Genomic DNA, 24751 nt, shown 5'->3' on the forward strand with positions numbered 1-24751 from the left:
CTTTACACTTAAACCATAAAATTCAGTTCAACAGCAATATCGCAAAATAATTTTAAAATGAGCATATCTTTAGAATTTCCAATACACAGTTTTGCGCTTTGCACGTTTTTTTTTTTTTTTTTTTTTTTTTTTTTTCGTACTGTGTTGCCATTGTTTGCTTTGAAATCTTTGAGTTTGTTAATCAAAAATTCGTTCAAATTTTGCAAAATATCAATCAGATAATAAAAAATATTCTAAATTCCAAGTTTGGGCTTTCAGATGCCCATATTAGTTTGGCATCTGACGTATGTTATTCAAACGTAACGTATGTTATTCAAAACGCATTAAACGTATGTTATTCAAAATTTGATGGCTCTAGGTACCGTTGTTTTATCACAATGCGAGAAACATTTATGCAGATTTTTCAATATTTAATTTCTTTAAATATAACACAGGGCGACAACATCTAGTGGCAACAGAATAACAACACAGCTTCAAAACATCGGGTTAGCCATGTTGGCGCGTTTATTACCCACTGCAAAAACAATCGCCAAGCAGTGGGCTAAACCGCATTTTAACCAAATCCAAATACTTTAATTCATTTAGAAAACTAAAATGAATATTAAAAATAATATCCAATACTCTAATAAAATAAGAAAATTCAATATTAACAGAAAGTAATAATCTGGTATCACTAATTATTATGTTCAGTGATGAACTAATAAAAATTAAAATATGCACGATTATTCGATCTCGGTCAGTGGCTCCAAAATAATTATGACTGTGATATTTCTTCGTAAATTGAAGAAAACTTCCATGATGGAACACTAAGAAAAAATTTTATTCGACGCTAAAAAAAAAGGCGACATACCATCAACAAGAGAAAAACTTATTCTAACAATAATTTAAAAGAAATAATAATAATATACATACATTTTTCGTGCGAGAGCCATACGTGGCTCTCGAGCCTGCGTCTGGAACATTGTCATTAACGTATTAATATTATTTTAATAACAATATTAAGCTGTTACAGTCTGCAACATTGTAAATATCTCTACTTTTTGCTGTCCTATCAAGTGTGACTAAAACAGTTGTAAATTAATTCTCTGTCCATTTTTTCTGCTTATCATTTGGTTAATTTTTCTGCCTGGATAACTACTCGCCACGAGTTCTTCGCTGATATTGACAACTGGTGCATCATTCGGGAGGCTGATAATAAAAACCTTAATTGTTTTATCTTCAGAATTTTTTTTTTTAGATGATTATGAAAAAGAATATTACCGCTACTTGCTCAAAGAGAGGTGTGTTTTCGTGCTGGGCTTCTAAGGGAAAGTCTTTAATACACGTTAGACAATAAGGAAAACCACGAAAACGCCGATGTAGCCAGCCCATTCGCTTGGAATCGTGCCCAAGTCGAAACTAACATTGTTCACCTATTTTACCATCAGGCACTCACTGGTGGGCCATCTTCAGGAAGGATGAAAGAATAATACGTCTGGGGCCTTTTCTCATTCAAAAAGCCAGTGAGTGGTCAACATCAGGAACTTTTGATTCACACTGCTCTGTGTGAGCATTATACTGGTTTATAGCGGAATTTTTAGCATCCGAAATCATCACGCTAAGTTTCTTCCAGCTATAAGTCCCATCCTTAATTACAATGGACGGGGTTCTAGTACTTTTCTTGAGGTAGGCATAACGTTCTGTATCTTTATCTATTGCGATTCGGTCTGCTTCCAAGTCCTGTGGATCGACGCGATTGGTTTACTGTCGGTGATTAGTTCATAATAGAAAAGTTTATTGCTAAAAATTCATTTACGTTCTATTATTCACAACATAAAACAAAGAATACGTCATGTAAAAGTCTAAAGCCAGAAGTTAAAACATCCATAGAACTCCTGTTCCATCGATGACATTTAACCTTCACTGTCTATCATCCTCTTCAAGATCTTATTTGTCCCTTACTGTTTTTTTTTTTTTTTAAACCTTTTCTTACGGTTTCTGTTGACCATTTTCTGAACTCGGTTTTGCCGTAACTACCCGCTTGAAAGCCGTTGGGTTATAGTACGATATTCTGTATGTTTATTATTACATTACACTTACACTATTTAGTACATATGATTTATGATTATGTCTTAACTTTATTAGAACTTCAACTTCATAGAGATTTTTGTGTGCAATTCTTTGTGTGATAAGGACCATTTTACAGCAATTTAAGTTAATTAGGGTGTGTGTTTAAGACAAGGCTCTCATTGCTAAAATAAGGCATGTTATTTTAGACCTGCGTTTCTCGAAATTACTATTAAACATCTTTCATGCATATATCAATTTCACCATTTCTCGAAGATCATTTCTATGACTTGAAAAATACATGTAGATGAGATTTATATAATTTTAATGGCACAGCAGGAAGCAGGAGCAGTCAGGCTAACCACATTTCCCCATTGAAACTAGGAATTCCTTTCATGGTTGAGAACCCCTGCCTAGATTGCCAAATCAAGTGTACTGTTTTTTCCTCTGTCACCAGTGTACTGGAAAAAAGGTCTCCAGTTTATTTTTGTTGTTGTTTCTTAAAGGTTTATCCAGCCCATTGTATGCTATGTATGCTACACAAAAATGTGTTAACTTCAGCAGTTTTCAGCAGCAGATTCTGTTAAAATTAATAATTATTTACTCATTACAAAAGAAAACATTTTCCTACAGTAAAACAATATAAAATGTATTTTAGAAAATAATAAACAGAAAATTAACAAAATACAGTACAATAATAAAATAAACTTCATGCTTAAATACAATAGCAGATAAAAACCTCCATTCCTTGGTAATAAAATTTTAGCACTGCATAAAGGTATCGAAGTTCCTTTTTATGATTTATGACCACATAAATTTTCAAATTATATAACGAAAATAAAACAGATATACAAAAATTCAGATTAAGACAAAAAATTGTATATTACTATTAGGTCTAACACATTTAGTGAATAAAATTTTATATTGCACTACAATAATAATATTAGAAAAGTGTTTAAATGTGTCTGCCCTGCACATTGTGTAGCATACTGTGCTAAAATAATGGCTAGGGGAATGTGACTGGAGCAACACTCGGCCAGTTCATAGCCATAGTGACTCTCCTAAAAAAAATTCAATTTCGATATTAGTAGTATAGTTAGGGAAACAATGGGCATGTATCACCCCACAAATTTCTATGCACTTATACATTTTAGACAACAAGATGACACGGTCAATGAATTACATGAGCTAGCAGGGTAAGAAATGGCAAACTCATTTCAGCAAAGGGTTATATAAAGAATTGAAATCTCCTTTTTAAGAAGTTTTGAATGGTACTGATCAAGAGCTCTATGATTTGTAGATAATATAATGCAAGTTAGTTTTACCAGGAAGAGGGCATAGCAAAAATAAAGTCAGTAATTTTGAGTTTCATATTTTTTATCTTACATATTCATATATATTATTACAGTGCAGTACAAATAATATATCACTTCTTTTTGGTTTAAAGGGAAGTGTCTAAATATTTCTACCATTTTCACATATTTTTAAATGGTACATGATTCAGATAAAACCATTTATACTCAAATTCCATGTTTACTTCATGTTATTGTATATTATTGAATAAATTAAGTGCAACATTGTATGTGACAAATAAAACAAAAAATTCCTAATAGTTTTGTTGCTTGTGTTAATGCTTTGTGTCAATCTAGCTGCATGAGTATTGCATTTAATACAGTTATATGCAAATGAATTTATTTAGTTTATATCACACTGCCACATGCAAAACTGTTTAACATAAAAGACTATCATGATACTTCAGAAAATTGCTCTAATATTTTTTGAATTGGTCATTAAAAATGTTATAAAAGTGATAAGTTACAAATATTTTTACATTTTTGAGTTCGTTGCCTAGTTTACAGAAATACTTTCAAAAATGATCATATAATTCTAACAGTCTGATAATTCAATTTAATAATATATTTAGTGATGTATTTATTGTGCAGTTTGTGAGAAATTTGCCTTTGCAACAGAATCTCTCAAATTAAATCCTCAAATGTTTCACATTATATAACACTGCAAGTCATATAAGCTTCTGTTCTTGTTATACTTCAGGCATTTCCCTAACATTTCTTTATTGCAAGAAATAGGAGAATGAGGATATTTTTTGTAAATTAATAGAATCAAGATATATTCTTATTTAACATATACTATAACCTTACTTATAGGCAAATGTCAGGAATATTTATTAGAATAAACTTAAACTTTTAACACTTTGAGTTGAATTTTTGAAAGTAAATTTCATGCAACGACAACAGTTAAAGTTATGAAATTATCAAACTTGGAATAAAAATACTTTTAATTAATACTTAAAATGTAGGATTATTAACTATTGGAATACATAATTAAAATTCTGCATTAAAACCATGTAGATACTGGACAGTTACAATTAAAATTTATTAAGGTTTACTAGAAAGTCTGAAATTATACGGTTTAAGGATATTTAGCGAAATGAAAGAGAAAATAGACCATATCCTTGGTTTAAACCAAGGATATTGTCTATATATTTCTAAATAGTAAAAAAATTAGTAGAATAAGAAAATAATAATAACTGAATGAGAACGCAAAAGAAAGATTTACGAATAGAATTTTAAATATTGTTTGAGCGCACTTTTACAAATGAAGAAATATTTTTTTTTAAATTTGTTTTAACTAAATTCCTATATCACATCTTCTTGTTGTTTTTATTAAATATGATATACAAGATAAAACCACATTCCTTGTATAAATAATATGGTATTTTCTGATTATACATATTCCTGGTTTCAACTTTCATAAAACTGCTCATTTTTCGTGTATTTTCTGAGTATACATGTAACCAGAAATAGCCCATGCATGTACATATTACCAGGAATAAATACAAGGGCTAGGTCATTCCTTTGTTCGACTCCTCGCCGACGCAAACCTGACGGAGGGGTTAACTGGAAGTAATCTGACATGTCTGTGTTTCACCTGCTTTGATTTCGCGCATTTAAAACTGTAGTTTCATTCAGTTGCGAGACGATTTTCTAGAGGTTGAATATTCCAAATTAATTTTAATCATACATATTTGTTTTCTAATAATGTAAATATTTAATAATTAGTGTATCTGAAAAGTAGTCACTTTTCCTTGTAAATTCATTATTAAAAGTATCCTTTATATAATATGGCTTCTTGTGCTATATAATATGGCTTTTATAAGTGTAGCAATGTGTCGTAACACTTATAGAAATACGAAAGGAAGAGATATTGTATTTTATGCTTTCCTAGAGGACATTTGCTTTTGTAGAAAGAATGGATACATAAATTTCGAAGACAGGATTCTATTAATGTGAAAAGCGAAATAATTTGCGGCGAAAATTTTTTGTTCAGTGATTATGAAGATGACATGAGAAATCACTTGTTTGGATTGCCGCAAAAGAAACTGTTAAAATGCAATACTGTGCCGAAAGTAAATTTATCCTGTGCAGTAAACAAAATAACACCAAGAAATCGGAGACATTTGAAAAGAAAACTAATGCAGAGTGCTTTTGAAAGACTACATGAATTAAGCCCAAAGAAAATTTATTTTGAGGCCGAAAACGAAATTGAAGCTGACAATAATAAATCAAATGTGAATGATTTTGAAATAAAACTCACAAGTGGCAGTGCCCTAAGTAGCAATATCCCTGCATGACCTAAGTGTAAAAATAAACAAGAATGTATTGATAATTTGAAGAACAAAATAATAACCTTAGAAAATTGTAATAAAATATTGAAAAATAGAGAAAAGAAAAATTTTAGAATGTTTGCTCAGCAACAAAGAAGGTGGACAACATCTAGAAAGAAATTTGTATCGGAAATTCAGAAATTAAAATCCCAAACAGCGAAATTTATAAAAAATCAGCACATATTGGAGAATTTGGAAAAACATCCAAACCATATTTTTACAATGACGCAGATTAACGCATTGCTAGAAAAGAAGGAAAAAATCAGGTGGACTAGTGAAGATATTTCCTGTTGCATTGTTATAAGAGCTTTGTAGAATAAGTTTCTTAAGAAATGCATGTTTTTTCCCACAGGAAAAGAACCCAAAAGGCAAAAAATTAGATTGCTTCGAATGTGGTAGCCAATAAATAATATTTCAACAACTTGTAGTTGCATTGTGACTGTACAAGTAAGCATATATAATATGTTTTGATCTGAAATATTTCTAGATGACATTTTAGAAGTTAATAGCGTAAAGCACATTTCAAATTAGAACTAATTTTGTTAAGTTTTTGTTAAAGTTATTTTTATTGTATGTGCTATTATTGATTCGATTTTGTGCTAGCTTAGCATTCTAGATAAAATATAATAGTATAACATTGAAATAAATGGCCTAAGAAAACCTGCCTCCTTAACCCCCCTTTCAAAAAATTAAATAATTTATTTAGGTATTGTGAGTAAAGTTGTTTTCTCTAAATTAAGATAACAATCTTAATGCATTTATTTAAATGTAATATTGATGTAAGCCTAAGTTACAAAATTATTAAAAAATTTATATGTTATTATATTGAATCGGTAGAAAAATATGCCAATATAAAATTTACAATTAGGCTGAAACTCAAACTTAGATTAGCAGAAATTTTGAAAACTATGCCAATTTAAGGTTGTTTTTTGATTAATTTTAAATAGCTGTTATTATAGTTATCTTAGAAGCAGTAGTACAGTTCTCTTAGTTAACATGCAGATAAAGAAATGATTAGAAATAAACAGGCACTTAAAGAAAAAAAATCCCTGCAAATTAAAAAAAAAAGGAACTTTATGCTAAGAGTAGTGCATTTTATCTGTTATTTTAAAATTGAGTAAGTACTATTAAATTTTTTAATATTTAGTGTAAAATGCATACTGCAGTAACATTGTCTCTTCTAAATTATAGCTATCTTTCACACACAGCTCATTTTAAACGCTGGTTCTTCAGATTTAAAACGCTAATTTCTATGTTGTCAGTTGCATCTCTGCGCTCAGTGTCATCATGGCTGTCATCACTCCCCACTGCCTGTTTCAGGGGAACAACCCTATGAGCTAGCCCTTCTCTTTTAAGTCCTGATATATTCCAGCCACAGCCCTATGTTTGTGCACATGTGGAATTAGAAACTTGATATTGAAAGGCACACCATAGCTGATATTCAAAGATAAATTTGCATAATACCTTTTTTTTTATCTCGCAGCAAATTCATAATAACAAAGGTAACAAATACTATTTTAAATTGCAGAACATTTTTGTTTTTCATCTCAGAAAACTGGATGATGGTATGCTTTCGCAACATTTAAATTCTGAAGTTGAATCTTTCACAATGTTGTTCAGCATGCAGTATCAACAAATTGTCTCCAGATAACATCCAAATCTTTGATTAGTTAAACTTTTCATCTTGCACATTTACTGTCTAAGCATTTTATTTCCCAGGTTTACATCAGCTCGATCAAATGTCAATTCAAAAGTAGCCATTAAGTTCATGTACACATCTCGGATTCAGGAATTTATAATGCAAATTAATCTTTGGCATAGTTTTAGGATAGCCTAAGTACTGCCATTAGATGAATCCTGAAAAACAATTTATTGTATTATAAGTATATAAAACTTGTAACACAGCATATAAAAGTATGCAACTTAAATTAGAATAGACTGAATATGTTTACGCATAAGATAAAGCATAATAAAAGTGAGGTTTCAAATCAGTTTGTTCATTATGCTGTATAAATACTTATTACGTCTATTGACGCAGATAATACATATTCAAAGTATCACTATTTGATTCATATTTGGAAACTGAAAACAATATTCATGTAACAAAGCTTTAAAAGTAATGTTAAAAAATATAACTTTTTTCTAAAATTTTGGACTGCAGTTTAAACAGCGAGATAAATGTTCATTAACTCAAACACTGCCTTAACTTATTAGTTCTGTTTGAGGTGTTGTTTCCACAAGTCAAAGAAAACTAATGAAATACTGAGGGTGCTTATTTAATATTTAGCTTTGATTTGAATAGGCAAATACTTATTTCAGTAAATAGATACATTTTCAATGCTATTAAAAAAAGCAACTGTTAAAAATAAGCCACTATTTATACTACAACTGTAATTTACTTAAATACTGCTCAGTGCTACACTGCTAATAAAGCTTGCGATACAATTTTGCAGCAATGCTAGAAACTATTACTGATTCCTTAAGAAAGATGAAAATTTTATTCAATCTTTTTTGCTACATGACAACACATGCCAAACAGTTTTCTATAGAAAGATATATATCGGGACAGGGTCAAGTTATATGGGACAGGGTTAAATTATATGTATTATAAATAACAGTGTTCATGTTTTCAAGGAAAATACGGTTAAAAAAAGTTTTTAAGGTATGCTAGACAGATTTTAATAGATACACTAGCGGGCAAGCCTGTCAGCTAAGCAGGCTGAAGCCTGCTTTCCTTCACCGGGATTCGAAAGTTGGACCGAACTACCAGTGTTCAGCGATTTTAAGGGAGGAATGCTTTCATGGAGGACTTTTTAAAGGAAACTGGCTCATATACACATTACACATGGGGAAAATCATGAAAACACTCATGCAGCCACCCCCTCACCGGGATTCGAAAGTTGGACTGAACTACCAGTGTCAAGTGATTTTACCCCTCGGCCACTAATGGGCCCAAGTGAAATCGCGAAAATTTTTGTGTATGATATTCCAACAGTGAGACTCGTGATTAAAATTCCTTTATTTAAATTCATTTTGGCAAACTTCAACTCCTATCTATAAATTTTATACCCAACATCTCTTTTGTAATTTTGTTTCATAACACTAAATATATACTAGCATTTAAAGGGACATTTAAATGTCTGTAAAATGGTAAACGAACATTTCAGAAGCGTTATTTTACGATTTTTTAATTCTCGCAAGTGATACTTTTTACTGGGAGCAAACCTTTGATCTTAGCTGTAACTGTAACTGCTTTCTGCGCATTTGTAAGAAATGTATGTCCCCCTCCCGGAAATATCAAGCTGGCACATATATCACTCTAGAAAAAAATTTTTGACTTATATTGTTCTACAATGAAAAATATCTATATATTTTTGCATTCTTTATTTATTTTTGGATTAAAAGGGGGCAATGTTACCTTCTATTGGATACTTTCAAGTATAGGACAACAGACGCCGAATATTTTTTAGCAGAAATCTTTGTGAAAATGTTGACTAATGGCCACTGGTAAAATTAAATCTGCTATTCTTATCACAAAATAATTTTTTCAAAGTAAATACAATCAGCAAAAATTTGTAAAGTCTCTAATTTCTTCTCTCTGGGCTGGATTAATTCAACTATGAGATACATTTTTTACATGTTGGGAAGTTTTACAACAGACAAAATTAACTGATGATAAAACTTTTTTCTTGACTGGATATATTAATTTCACAAACGTATCCTTACCCCCCCAAAAAAAAATACTGTTAGCTGCCTGTTAGCATCTAGTGGAAAAGGCAGTGTCCTTCTTAAAAAAATTTCAATGTAAGTCTACCAATGGTCAAGCAGAAAGAACTCTAAAGACTAGTAATTCAATATGGGGTCACATGTTGTCATGTAGCAGCCATTATCAAAGGAGCTATTTGTTACTGACCAGGTACCTCCAATTCAGTAGAAATTCTGTGTATGCACAGGTTTAGTAAAGCTTTTAAGAATTTCATATGATAGATGGCAAAAATAATTTAAATTTTATGAAGCATAATATTTATGAAAAATAAAAAAAGTCTGCCTGAAAGAATCTCTACATACATGCATCACAGCAATAAATACCTTGAGGTTTGAAAGTATTTGCATTCAAATTAAATTTAAAATGGTTCAAAGTATGTTTTAAATAACATACTACTCAGACACATAAACATCTATATAACTACTTCATATATCTCTGTCAAATTACCAATGTTTAGTTATCTTATTTTCACGGCCACTGGTCGGAAAAAATTCCAAGGAACAAACCTTTCTTCAGAATTACTAAGGAATGACTAATGTATCTAAAATTTTGTTCCTCAGTGCTGCACAATGATAGGAAAAATAAATGCAGAGGATGTTGCAGGGCAAGATCTCTCAAATGTACAAAAAGGCATGCAAATACCGTGTAGAGACATTAGGATTTTTTTTTTTTAAGCAGGCAAGATGAAAAACGAGCAACGCCTTCACCGGGTAAAACTGTAACATCCCATTTTGGGCTTATCCAATTCAGGTTTTCTAAAGGTGGCAACAAAAATCGTACATTTGCAGGCATTCCTCCCCCTCCCCTTTCTGAAAGTGTTCTGGTTGAGAGCATCAAAAATCATTACATTTCAGTCTTTCTTTTTTTAAACTTTTCATTACAGTTGGTAGTAAGATATTAGAAAAAGAAGAGCAGGAATTCAAAAAAGTAGTCTGGACTAAAAGAAGCATAGAAAGAAAAACATATCCTTTGTTTGAATATACAAGTAGGATACAGTAACTCTGTTAGGCAAATCATTATAAAAAATAATTTTTCTCTATACGTGGTGTAGCATTTTTCTCTACAACAAAGTTACATTTTTAAAGCTCTGCATTTTTTTTTTGGGGGGAGGGGGTATTAGTACCATTTATATACAGATTTAATGCTAACCAGACCCTTAAAAGTTCTTCTTTTCTTGCTTCAATGTGATTTTTTATTTTCGATGATTCAATCTACAAGATCTGTTTCAAAAAAATAATAATACTGCATGGAAATAAAATTTTAAAAGCATCTTGCTTTGTGTATTAGGTATAGCCACCAATGTTATGCAAAGAGAAAAGGCTGAAATGTGAATTGTTCTTGCCTATCCCATCAAGAGACTGAAATGCAAAAATTTTTAAAATGCCTGAAATGGGATATAACTGTACAAAATAGTATGGAAATTGTATTCATAGGAGGGAAAGGCAGATGTTCTCATAGTTATAAAAAAAGTATAAAATGGAGGGAAAGTTTGCTTTGAGATGCCTATTTTGAAGAACAGACTACAGTATAAATAATATATCATGTATATTCATGCAATTAATTTTATATGCATGTAAAATATAACTAAATCCTGAATTAACAACTCTACACCTGTGTGTGACTAACAATTGTATTTAGATTTATGACTTTGCATGCAAACATATTAATATGCTAATTTTTATTTCATTCTATTTTAGTACTTGTTCTTAATTTACATCAGTGTCAATTTCTGCATATAACAAGTAGAAATAAATTATATAACGAATATAAGGCTTACAGGTACTTACGTATTATCACAACACGTTACTAGAAGTCACCAGTTTTTCAGACTGTGCCAAACTCTAGTAACCATGTGCATAAACGTTCTTCAAAAAACTATGCTTATAACAATCCTTCAGTCAAGCAATGCCCGCATTTTCGTATGTGTCCTTTTTCTGATATTCCATGTTCCAGTTGTTTTCACAGACATACTGTGATACTTTTCTTCATTTATTTTAAAATATGGCTCTTGAAATTTGCCAACAATAGAAGAAACTGTGATAAAATATGAGTAAGAATATAATATTTTATTAAAAAATTGCTAAAGGGAAGAATGATGACAAATTGTATATATTTATATAAGTAGCATAGATTGCAACCTGAGAATACAAGCATTAAGTTAAGAGATGCACGACATACTGGCCACATTAACAAGGTATTCTTCATCTAGTGTTTACCTTCGAAAAATTGTAGTGGGGGAATTCTATTCCTCCTTCCTGTGTTTCTCTTCCCTACCCCCCAATATACACAGAATTTTTTATCACAGCTCACAGTTCCAGTTCAGAATTTCACTTACATACAGCACTACCATTCTTAATTTATATATTAATTTGATTGTGATTTGAATTTATAGTAGATACATATATTTTTTAACTATCAGTGGTGCATCACATACACATATGAAAGTATGTATCATCCTCTCACTACATTATTACATGGCATCTAAAAATTAGACTTTTGTCATTTGCTGAAATTTTATTGTAGATATAGCTTTTTTCCTTTGTCACATTTAGATTTTAAACATTTTACTCCATCATCATTTTGATTTGTCATGAGAGTCTAAAAAATCTACTGAAATGATGACATTTCCCATTTGGCAATGACATATATTTTTCATTTACTAACGGTACATTACATATGTGCTAAGGGTATATTTTAATGTAGTTTAATTTATTATTTATTTTTACTGTTGGAGTTTTTAGTAATAGGTTAAAAAAAGGGGGGAAGGGAAGTATACATTTAATGAAGACCTTACAGAAGGAATACCTGTATATTGAAAAACTATATTCGCGGACACAGAAATACTGAATTCATTGCTAGATTCATCATTTGAGTCTAATGTCTCTTCAGAATTCGATTGGTAATCACTAAACTGTTCTTCATCAACTATTTCTTTGTCTTCATCATTAACTGAATCTTCATCAGTCGACACTTCGGCTGATAGTTTATGTAATCTTTTCATTTCATTGTCATAAATCATATAGCGAGACATTTTTGCAACTGCCTGACATCTTTCCCAATTTTAAATGACAATATGAGCGTGCGCCTTGGGCCTGGGAAACTCGGCTATTCTGTTTCTGAGAAAAGATGGAGGGATAAATTCCGGAAATGCTTGTGAATGACACGTACATGACCTTAAATGCAGCTACTGAGAAGGTCGATAAATTTCACCAAGCGGTGACATTTTTGTATTATGTTTTTGTAACGACCGCGCCTGGCAGGCCCGATGCGCACTCTCGCGGGTTAAATTGTAATCAAAACAAGGCAATATCCTAATAATATTAAAAATGCAACTGTGGATAAAATGTCTAACATTGTAGCAAACAAATCAAAACTAATATAAGAATTCATCAGTAGAATAAACCTGAAAAATAAAAATGCAAATTGGTAATAGAAATACATGTATTCGAGACATTTTAATCAACTTTCATGAAACTTTAATTCATTTTTCCTTGAACAGTTTGGAATTAGGGTTTCAGATAAAGGAGATAAATATTTAGTTTTTAATTCTATTACCAATTTGCATTTTTATTTTTTGGGTTTATTCTACTGATGAATTCTTATATAAGTTTCGATTTGTTTGCTACCATATTAGACCTTTAATCCAGGGTTGCATTTTTAATGTTATTAGGAACTGCCTTGTTTTGATTCCATTTTAATTTTATTTTTGGATGCTTTATGCTTGTTTTATATATATATTGATCTATGTACCACCTTCATTACAATAATCATAATAATAAAATAATCGAGTTAGGAAAAAATTATTCAAAAAATTATATATAGATACATATAGGGTGTCTATAATTGAACTTGAAATTTTTGAGCACCCTGTAGCAAAAACTATGCAGCAGAATTGCATGAAAATTGGGTTATGGTTGAATGAAACAATGGGAATTTTATTGAGGGAGGGGGAAAACAATGAATTTCAAAAACCACCACTAGATGGCATTGTGCAATGTAAAATACTAGCGTATGCGAATGTCATAACCATAGTAGTCCTGTGCAGTGCACAGGAACCCTTAAAGATGCGAGAGGCGAACCACAGTCATACTCGTTTCCAAGTCATGGAAGATGACGTTGATTCACAAGGAATGTGCTTTACTTGTGAATTGGTTTTATCAAAACGGAGACTCTGCTACAGAGCTATGCGAAAATTTCAGTCATTAAAGCAGTTACAAAAAGGTGCACTCACTAGTCAAGGATTAACAAACATGATTAGGAAATTTGAAGCAACGGGAACATTGAGGATTCAGCCAGGAAGAGAACAAAAGTGTGTTGCAGCACAGGTAGTGAATGATACAGCAACGCAAGTGGAGGAAGACAGATCGCAAACCATCGGCAGCATTAGTATTCGGTGTATTGCAGCATCTGCTGATCAACCTCGTTCCACGGTTCATAAGATTTTTCAAAAGGTCTTGCGCTACTATCCTTGTAAACTGTCGCTAGTGCAGCAACTGATCTGGATAGTCGAGAAACTCTTACGTTGCAATTTCTTGAGTGAGTTGAGCTCCAGAATGAATGACCATGGAACATTTTCTGAACCGAAGAGGCCCACATTCATACAGAAGGTGCGGCTAACATGTACAATTGCCGTATTTGGGCTGCTACAAACCTATATCAGTTTCTACAAATTCCATTACACTCTTCACATGTAAAGGTTTGGTGAGGCCTTACTGCAATCTTCTTCAGCACAGCGTCGCAAGACCTGTGACTTACACCATCACTGGTCAATGATGTGCTTCATTATTAGAGCAATCCGTTATTCTGGCTCTTCAGACAAGGCGATGTGATACAACCACACTGTTTATGGAGGATGGTGCTCCTTCACACATCGCCCGTTGTGTGAAACAAGTGCTCCACCATTTTGGTGATGACAGAATTATCAGACGTCAATTTCCCCCAGCTTGGCCTCCTAGATCCCCAACTTGAATCCTTGCAACATTTGGCTGTGGGGGATACATCAAGGCTATGGTCTACTGTGATCCCATAACATCTCTATCCGACCTTAAAGAAAGCATAGAATGCCATACGCATAGAATGCCATATGCGTAACATTCCACATTTCATGCTGTAGTCAACAGTCGAACATGCGATTTTACATTTCCAGATGGTAGCAGACAGCGGTGGATATCATATCGGGCACTTTGTAAACTTCTGTACATTATTTATATGTTCTCAATAAAGCTATGATAGGTCACTTAGGCATGATTTTTGAAACTCATTGCTTTTCCCCCGCTCAATAAAATTCCCATCATTTCATTCTGCCATTACCTAATTTTCATGCAATTCTGCTGTATAGTTTTTGCTACAGACTTCTCGAAAATTTCAAATTTAATTATGGACAGCCAGTATATATATGGAGAGAGAGAGCAGCCCGAATTTTGAACTTCGAAATCTGGTCACTTTAATAAAAGACAAGGTTATTTCTGCAGAAATGCTTATTTTATAATAAAACATAGTACTTATAGTAAACGGCAAAGAAATTTCTCTCAATACTTGACAGATGAAATGTTTTAAATAAATTTTGTACTTATGTTCAGAGCAATATTCATGTATAAGATACACAAGCTATAGCATAGGCCCTCCCCAACCAAAAAAAATTAAAATACAGTACACTCCCAGTTATCCACGGAATTGGGTGGTGCGGCCGCCGCGGATAACAAAAATCGTGGATAATCTGAAAAAAAGCTAAAAACGGGTATAGCAAAAGAAAAAACAGTCATTCCAACTTTGAAAAATCTTTTTATATACAATAAAACATAAGATAAACAGCAGAAAATGTTTAACTAATGCTTAATATTTTAGTATATCACTTAAAACTAAACTAAAATGCATTTTGTTAACGAAAACAGAAAGTGCTTTGTACTTACGAGAGGCGTCAAGGATACACAGAAAAATTAATACATATGTACTGTTTTAATACTGTAATGTATTATGTAATTACAAAAGCATAACTGTAAAACTACACCTTTTAAAAGAAATCGGTCATTTGTGTTTGCTTCTTGCTTTGGAAGCATTTTCTCTTGATCCGAGATTGCATTTTTCGTAGCATAAGTTTCTCGGCCAACTCTGCATCGTCTTTTTCTTCCAAATAGCTTAGCAGTCCGTTGACTTGTTGCAAAGCCACTTCGTGAGTCTTCCACATCTGCACAGTAGTTAAGTTCTAAGAAAATGATGCTTAATAGTAAAGCTAAAAAGCCCAAAAGAAGGGGGTTAGTAGTCACAGCAGACTGGTAGAGGGTGAGCTCAGCGAGAGCTTAAAAAAACTTAACAAACCCTTTTGGGCGATCATCAAAACCAAAATCTTTCAGATTTTTTCCCTTTGTTGTTAATGCCAAAATCTCCCTGATGCTTTATATCTGGATTTATGAATTTTAATATGCTTAATTTATTGGACATATGTACAAATGAACATTATACAAACTTCCTTAAAGATGTTATAAGGTATTTTCTCCCTCCTTTCTGCAACTGTGTTCATATTTGAGAGGTCCTGGTTCGCATCCCGGCGAGGGCATTGCACAATTTTCAAATCTCCTGCTTAAAATAACCTAAAGACTCTATACGGTTATAAAAATATTCTAGTCGGTCAGAGGATTAAAACATCATCGTACAAAATGTCGTGATCTTCACCTTCACTTCACTGTCCTTCATTCTCGGTCTCTCCCATTGCTTTCTTCAGAATTTCGTCATCTGTCAAGCGTTCGAAGCCAGGTTCGTTGACGTCACACTCCAACCACTCGTTAATGTTTTCAGCATCCACGTTCTCACCACCCGGAACTGTGTTCACTATATCGGCAAGAGTTGTTGTGGGTGTGTTTACATCTTCATTCTCTTCTTCACAACTCAAAGGGGTTAGGTTGTTGTTGGTTTCAACATTAGGCATGGGTTTTCTCCATGATTTTATGAGGGTTGACGGTTTGACTGACTCCCATGCAGATGCAATATCGTAGATGCTGTCCAAGATTGTGCAGTGTTTCCAAAACTCTTTCAGATCATAACCTTCTTCAATTTTGGTCATTAGCAGCTTGGTTCCGTATCTTCTCTTCATTGTTGCAATGACTCCTTGTTTCATGGGTTGGATTAGCACAGTAACGTTTGGGGGGAGAAACTTTGCAAAAATTTGTCCACCAGAAGACTTTAGCATGCTTGTTGCTGGGTGAAAAGGTGCGTTGTCAATCAATAGAACAGCTTTTTCAGGCAGGTTTTTCAAAGATGTTTTCGAACCATTCTTGAAAATTGTTTCAGTTCACTCATCCTTTTTTTTTTTTTTTTTTTTTTTTTGGTAAAAGTAATCAACGGGCAAATTTTCTATCCTTGTGCCTTTGAAAGATCTCGGTTTTTTTTACTTTCCAATGACAATAAGTCTAAATTTATGTCCACCGGTAGCGTTACTGCAAGACATTATAGTGATCCTTTCCTTGCTGCTTTTATGACCCTCCGCTTTACTTTCATTTTCAAATGCTGAAGTGCGAGTGGGAAGACATTTCGGTTGATCTTTACATTATGGTAACTTGGCGATTTTTTGGCGAAAATTTGGCGACCAACTCTCCTACAGCAACCCTCTATTTTTTTTTCCCCGCCGCCATTTTGTCTTCATGAAGTAAAGACATGTTTCTTTTCTTTTTATCTCCTGAACACTTCTTCCAACAATCTACTAGCCGAATTACACTTATGCTAGAAATTTTATCAAACAAAACTGCTTAATCATGACAAATATTCACTGCAAAATTAGGAAAAACTGCACAATACCATTCTCCTTACGCATTTTTCAAAATAACACATACACATAAACCATGTACACGCCGACTTATTTTTACTTAAAAAAACATCCCAGAATTGCACAAAAATGGCATTGCGCACACTCTTCACTATATCCATGTACACTGCTTTTTTCTCATAAATTACAAAAATTTCACGAAAATACATGACAATTTTCTCAATCTTTAAACCCGGTAAAAAGAACATATATGAAATTACCTGATCGCGAAAAAGTATTTACCCTTTACAAATATGAACATTTCCACATATAAAATAAATAAAATATCCAAAAACTCTTACCTCTAAATCATCTATTACATTATACACGTCACCAACGAATTCATACCGAAAGCATTACAAAAATACTTAGTATCAAATATTTAAATTATTTCCATGCACGTTTATTTCAACTTAAACGTATACCAAATTCCTACAAGCATAAAATTCACAAAATAACTATTATTTCATTAAAATATCACTAAACCATGTACACGTCGACTTATTTTTACTTAAAAAAAAATCCCAGAATTGCACAAAAATGGCATTGCGCACACTCTTCACTATATCCATGTACACTGCTTTTTTCTCATAAATTAAAAAAATTTCACGAAAATACATGACAATTTTCTCAATCTTTAAACCCGGTAAAAAGAACATATATGAAATTACATGATCGCGAAAAAGTATTTACCCTTTACAAATATGAACATTTCCACATATAAAATAAATAAAATATCCAAAAACTTTTACCTCCAAATCATCTATTACATTATACACGTCACGAACGAATTCATACCGCAAGCATTACAAATACTAAGTATCAAATATTTAAATTATTTCCATCCACGCTTACTTCAATTTAAACGTATACCAAATTCCTACAAACATAAAATTCACAAAATAACTATCATTTAATTAAAATATAATTAAATTCAAAAACACTACTTAAAATATAAATGAGCACATACATTAAATTAATAAAAATTACCTTACAATCCTAATTACTTTAAACTAAATCATTGCTAATAATAATTTTCCCAATAATACCAAATTCCTTTCCACCTTACATTTACAACAATGCATAAAAATAATATCCTCAAATAATTAAAAATACTAACTTACCCAATCTTCTTCAGAATCTTGATTACGTGGCGGATACACTTTTCTTACTTCTGCTTCAGAATCTTTAAAATCATACTTATCTTTCAAAGCAAGATACCAGGTAAAATAAATAACATAATAAAACATCTTTATTTCTCTCTCGCACAACCTTAAAAAACATTTATTACTATCCTTTTCAATACCACTAAATACCCATTTCGAATTCACTTTACTTACGGCCATGGGATCCAAAAATTCACAAACACTATTTCACACAACACAGAATAAAGCCAACTACAAAATTGCCAGATTTTTTCCCGATTAAAGAACAGTAATTCGTCCATTAATATCACATAACATATCCCATGATCTCTCATTTCCCTCACACAAAATAATGCGTAATCAGAGCTGAATACTACTCACATTCTTAACAAAGTCTAACTAACCTAATCTTCCGAATCTTCCTTACATGGTGGATACACTTTTATTATGGATTCAATAAAATTACTGAACGATTTTTTTTCCGAATTTGATAAAAAAAAAAATTCTCTTTATCACATCTACAATTCACTTTAGATAGCGCCATACAATCCCAAAATTATTCAACCCTACTTCACACAACACACAATGAAGCTTAATACAAAATAATATACATCCACAGATACTTGTCCAAATTCCCCCCTTTTCCGATTAAAGAATCGTAATTCATCCATTAATATCACATGACATATCCCATGATCTCTCATTTCCCCCACACAAAATAATGCATAATCGGAACTGAGTACTGCTCACATTATTACCAAAGTCCCAGGTAGTAACCTTTATCGCCTCCAAAATGTCGCCAAACTACCAGTTACCATATTGTAAAGATCAACCGACATTTCCACAAAAGTCCCGATTTGTCAGCATTGTAAATTTGTTCAAAAGATAGCTCTTCTTTAAAAAAAAATTCTTCAAATTCATGGTGGAAATCGTCGGCTGCTTGTTGGTCAACACTAAGTTTCTCCCCATGAAGTCCAATTTCTCGAATTCCATGTCGCTGCTTATAACGAGTCAACCAGCCAGAAGATGCATCAAAATTTCCTTTCAGGCCTAACTACTCTAAAAAGGTTTTTGCCTTCGCCGCAACAATAGGACCATTTACAGGAGTACCCTCTTTTCGAACTTGAGCTAACCACTCTGTCAATGCCGTGTCTAGCTCATCAAAGGTAGAACCTTTCATAGTTTTTCATGTTTTCATTGCGGAAGCACTGTCCAACATTGATACAAAGTTCACCAGTTTGTCTTTTTGCTTTAGAATGTCACACACTGTTGTTTCTGTGATTCCGTAATCCAATTCCATCTGCTGCCTTATAGCACTGTTTGCTACTTTGAAAGTTAATTCTAGTTTTTGCGCACTCGTCAACACAACCTTCTTTCATTTTCCTGACATTTTTAATCGATAACAAAAAACACAAAACCAAAAAGCACAAGCACTGAACACAATAAAAGGTAAGAAATTAACTCGGACTGGTTTGCAAACACTATCAGGCTTAAACTAACAATGGAAAGTGGGAGGAAGTGAACGTGTCAGTAAGATTAAGACGAGAGAGGGCAGTGGAGCGGGCACTGCAAAGGTGAGTAAGAAATCACTTACTCATCAGAGGAGCCGAGGGGAAGGTTCCGAGAAGGCTTGAGATATTTTTGCCATAAATAAGCACAATGTTAGCAAATTTAACGTTTCGCTCAGTTTTGTGAACATTTTTATTGCTTGTAAAAAAAAAAAAAAAAAAAAAAAAAAAAAAAAAAATCTTTATGTGGCAGGCGTGGATAATCGGGAGTCTACTGTATAGTATAATAGACTTATAAAGGGGCCCATACCTCAAATAGCATATGGCCTTATCAAATCTAAATCTGGCTCTACTTATGTTTTAAATAACTAAAAAGTATTTGGGCACTAACAATGTTAAGATATTAATGTTATTTCATTTAATGTTTTAATCTGAACAGTTGAGCTTCAATTTCGAAACAGAGTTAAACATCACATTGAATTAGTCTGATGTCATGCATCTCTTTTAGATTTAGTTCATAAAAGTATTATGAAATATGCAATTCGTGCAAAGAATGTGAATGTGTGCATGAATTTTAAAAGTTACCGATTAAACATTCAAATACGTACCCTTGATATACTAAATATTACAAACATATCTGAAGTTCTTTAATATCAATTACCTTCATTAACTTCCTTTGTATGGTATTTGCAAAATTCATCTCATAATGTGCTTTTTACATATGTAGAGATCATTATTTTAACCTTTTTGAAATTAAGTAAAAACCATTTCAAATATACAACTTTAAACATTTATAATAAAACATTTTAAAATTCTTTAATAAACTATCTTGATAACTTCAATAATTTTCTGTGTTTTGCTCCTAAGACAGTAAATAATTTACGTAAAAAAAAAAATTGGGGGTACTTTTCCCACTATGCACCTACTATGCATTTTAGTAATTGTAAACACACAATAAAATGTATTAAACATTGTACACATGCATATACATGATTTGATTCCTAGATGGCCCTATCATTGGGTCCTTCACAAAAAGTATCATTGATGGTTATTATTTTTAAAAATTAAGATTTATTAAATAAAATAAGAGATTAAAATATAGCAATGGTACTTCAATGAATACTATGAAATAAAATTTTAAAATAATCAGGCAAATTTTACTTAATTCTATGAAAGACCAGTTTTAAAAATCTGTTAGGACTAATTCCAGAGCAGTTTTCCTCGAATTAAAACCTCAGGTTATAACTGAAACTTTTTGGGGGAAGAGAATACAGAGTTCCTCATGTTTATAATGCAACTGACCATCTTCCAAGTTAAACATTAACTTCACTTGTGAATTAAAGAAACATAGAAAAGTTTTTAATAAATATCTAGTATGCATGGATTTCTTACCTGCACGGAAATGATGTTTCCCAATTATCTTTTATATCTGTTATACAGATAAGGTTGCTCTACTTGGTATGTCCAAGATTTGACTTGAAATATTTGGAAAAAACTCATTTCCAACAGTATATGTCATAATCCTCTACTGGTTTTTTTAACATTATACGTCGATACATTTAATACTGGAGTTGGGAGGACATGTTCTTCAGTTTTTCTTCACCATGAATAGAAGCAATTAATGCTTTATTTCATGACAAGTGTTAATACGAAAGACATTTCCATCATTAATAACACAGTTGTGATTCGTATCTGTATTAAAGACAGAAAGAGTTAAGTTTAATCAAAGTCCATAAAAGTTTTGAATCACTTCAGATTTAACTTCATAAATGATATGTTTTCTCTTGTGCAAACAAATAAAATGTTTATTACTTATTTTGATTAAACAACAATTTACATACCTCACACAGCCTCAGTTGGTAGGCTTTATGCATCCAGCACTAAAATCTAGAAAATCCTAACACCGAATATATTAGAAACATTTAGATAGTCAGCAATCTGATTAAAATTAAACCAGTCTTGAGATAAGATAATCAGGTTTCATTGCACAGACAAGTCCTTACTTCATTCATAAGTAAAGTGTGTTACTAATCTAGCATATCTTAAAAAACAGATGGTTTCTCTAATGCATCAATAATATGCTTATTCAAATTTCTCTCCTCTGGAAACAACTTAAAATAAAGAGTGACATAAAAAATATTACTCTTTTAACATAAATGATATTTGACATATATCACATAGAAAATTTCTCTGCTGTGTGAATATGCATATGCTTCTTTACATGACCCATTCCACAGACAGACTTCTTACATAACACGGAGCATCTCTCCAGAGTGAATAAGAGCATGCTCCTTTAAATTACTCTTTTGAACAAATGATTCTTACATACTTCACTCACATGAGGTTTCCCTCCTGTGTGAATAAGCATATGTTGCTTTAAACTACACTTTTCAATACATACGTCACACAAGTGAGGTTTTTCTCTAGTGTGAATGAGCAAATAAGAACATGCTCTTTTAAATTACTCTTTTGAATAAATTTCTTGCATACTTCGTGTGAATAAGCATATGTTGCTTTAAATTACCCTTTCCGATACATATGTCACACAAGTGAGGTTTTCCTCTAGTGTGAATGAGCAAATACAAGTTAAAATAAAACTTTTCACTAAACAAATTCTTGCAAATTCAACACATGAGGTTTTGCTCTAGTGTGAATAATCATATGTGCGTTTAAAGTATCCTTTCTACTAAATGATTTCTTACATACTTCACACATATGATTCTTTTCTCGAGTGTGAACAACCATATGTTTGGTCAAAGTATCTTTTCGACTAAATGACATCTTACATACTTGACACATATAAGGTTTCTCTCCTGTGTGAGTAAGCATATGCATGTCTAAACCTCCTTTCTTAGTAAAGAACTTCTTACATACTTCACACATGTAAGGTTTTACTCCTGCATGTATAAGCATATGCATGTTTAAACCTTCCTTCTGACTAAATAATTTCTTACATACTTCACACATATGAGGTTTTCCAATGTGAATAAGCATATGCTCATCTAACTTTCGCTTTCGACTAAATGACTTTTCACATACTTCACACACATGGAGTTTCTCTCCTGTGTGAATAAGCATATGCCTCTTTAAATTACCCTTTTGACTATATGACTTCTTACATACTTCACACACATGAGGTTTTTCTCCTCTGTGAAAGAGCATATGCACATTTAAAGCAGATTTTTCACTAAACAACTTCTTACATACTTCGCACACATGAGGTTCCTTCCCAGTATGAATAAGCATATGTCTGTTTAAATTATCCTTTCGATTAAACAATTTTTTACATACTTCACATGTATAAAGTTTTTCTCTAGTGTGAATAAGCATATGGCTGCTCAAATTAGGCTTTCGATTAAATGACTTTTCACATACTTCACAGACATAAGGTTTCTCTCCTGTGTGAATGCGCAAATGCTTTTTTAAACTACCTTTTAGACTAAATGACTTCTTACATACTACACACACATGAGGTTTCTCTCCTGTGTGAATAAACATATGCTGCTTTAAATGAGTCTTTCGACTAAACAACATGTTACATACTTCACACATATGAGGTTTTTCTTTAGTATGAATATGCACATGCAAGTATAAACCTTCCTTTTGATTAAACAACTTCTTACATACTTCACACATATAAGGTTTTTCTCCTGTGTGAATATGCATATGCTTATTCAAATTTTGCTTTTGCCTAAATGACTTTTGACATACTTCACACACATAAGGTTTCTCTCCAGTGTGAATATACATATGCTTCTTTAAATTACCCTTAAAACTAAAAAACTTTTCACATACTTCACACACATAAGGTTTCTCTCCAGTGTGAATATACATATGCTTCTTTAAATTACCCTTAAAACTAAAAAACTTTTTACATACTTCACACACATAAGGTTTCTTTCCTATATTGCCATCCATAAGGTCTTCTAAAACACTGCTCGTTCCAAATTATGGTTACATTCCACTGGAACTTAATTTTCCTTGCTATAGAGAGAACTATAAACTTTGATATCATAAAACTTGGATGTTTCTATTCTGCATAGGTTGCTTGACAGAAATTTTACCGAAGGTTGTTCTTGGGTATCTCATACTAGTTTTCAGTGTCCTGCACAAATATACAAGTGATTATCATGAAAAATATATTTAGATATTTCGCGCATATTTATCTAATGCACTATATAAGCATGGTTTGATTTCTAAGAATATTTCAGTAAAAATTAATTTCTTCATTTCACAGAAATATGATTCCTTGCTCAAGAAGATATACTTATTTAATTATGAATTTATGCGATTATGTTAAATATACTACATTTTGATGAGCTTTCTCTTCTGAATGAGTACGCATATGCACCTTTAAATGACTGTTTTGACAAAAGAATGCTTTACATACTTCACACATGTAAAGTTTTTTTTCTCTAGTGTGAATACGCAAATGCATGTTTCAACTTCCTTTCTGACTAAACAACTTCCATACCTCACAATTATGACATTTTTCACACGTATGAGGTTCACACCATTTGTTAGCCAACACTTAAAATAATTCCCACATTTCACGGTACACAATTTGGGAAATATTTTGCAGCGGAGAAAGAACACTTCCTATTAATTTGTATGAAGACTGCTTATGTATTACTTCAATGTAGGAAAATTCGACAGATGTATTATTTTGCACCGACTGAGTCTTTCTGCCGTCAGTAGCCATAGTAAAAGAATCTGTAAGGTTCTTTGGCCATAGTTAAGGCTCCTATAGGAACCTTAGCCATAGTGACATAAAGGAAATAGCATCTCGCCCTCAAGGTCCGTAGA

At 32.2% G+C, this 24751-nt stretch overlaps 1 protein-coding gene across 3 annotated transcripts; it reads right to left on the reverse strand.

Moving 5' to 3' along the window:
- Positions 1-799: 799 nt before the first annotated feature.
- Positions 800-24751, reverse strand: LOC118191897 (uncharacterized). Of its 3 annotated transcripts, XR_004758692.2 has the most exons (4): positions 23825-24737; positions 21338-21637; positions 11285-11531; positions 800-7588 (listed from the first exon to the last, which is right to left on the reverse strand). XR_004758692.2 is itself a non-coding variant. In XM_035362751.2 (3 exons), the coding sequence occupies exon 1, from the start codon at positions 23861-23863 to the stop codon at positions 22550-22552; it is 1314 nt and encodes a 437-aa protein (XP_035218642.2). In that variant the 5' UTR covers positions 23864-24751; the 3' UTR covers positions 800-7588; positions 11285-11531; positions 21338-22549. The 3 variants fall into 3 exon arrangements, 2 of the variants coding, with proteins under 2 accessions (XP_035218642.2, XP_085676125.1); XM_035362751.2 differs by having other exon boundaries at positions 21338-24751; XM_085819999.1 differs by lacking the exon at positions 11285-11531 and having other exon boundaries at positions 21338-24751.

The sequence above is a fragment of the Stegodyphus dumicola genome, chromosome 7 (assembly GCF_044657685.1).
Source record: "Stegodyphus dumicola isolate Sdum_Otavi_A_Nest chromosome 7, ASM4465768v1".
NCBI lineage: Eukaryota > Metazoa > Arthropoda > Arachnida > Araneae > Eresidae > Stegodyphus > Stegodyphus dumicola.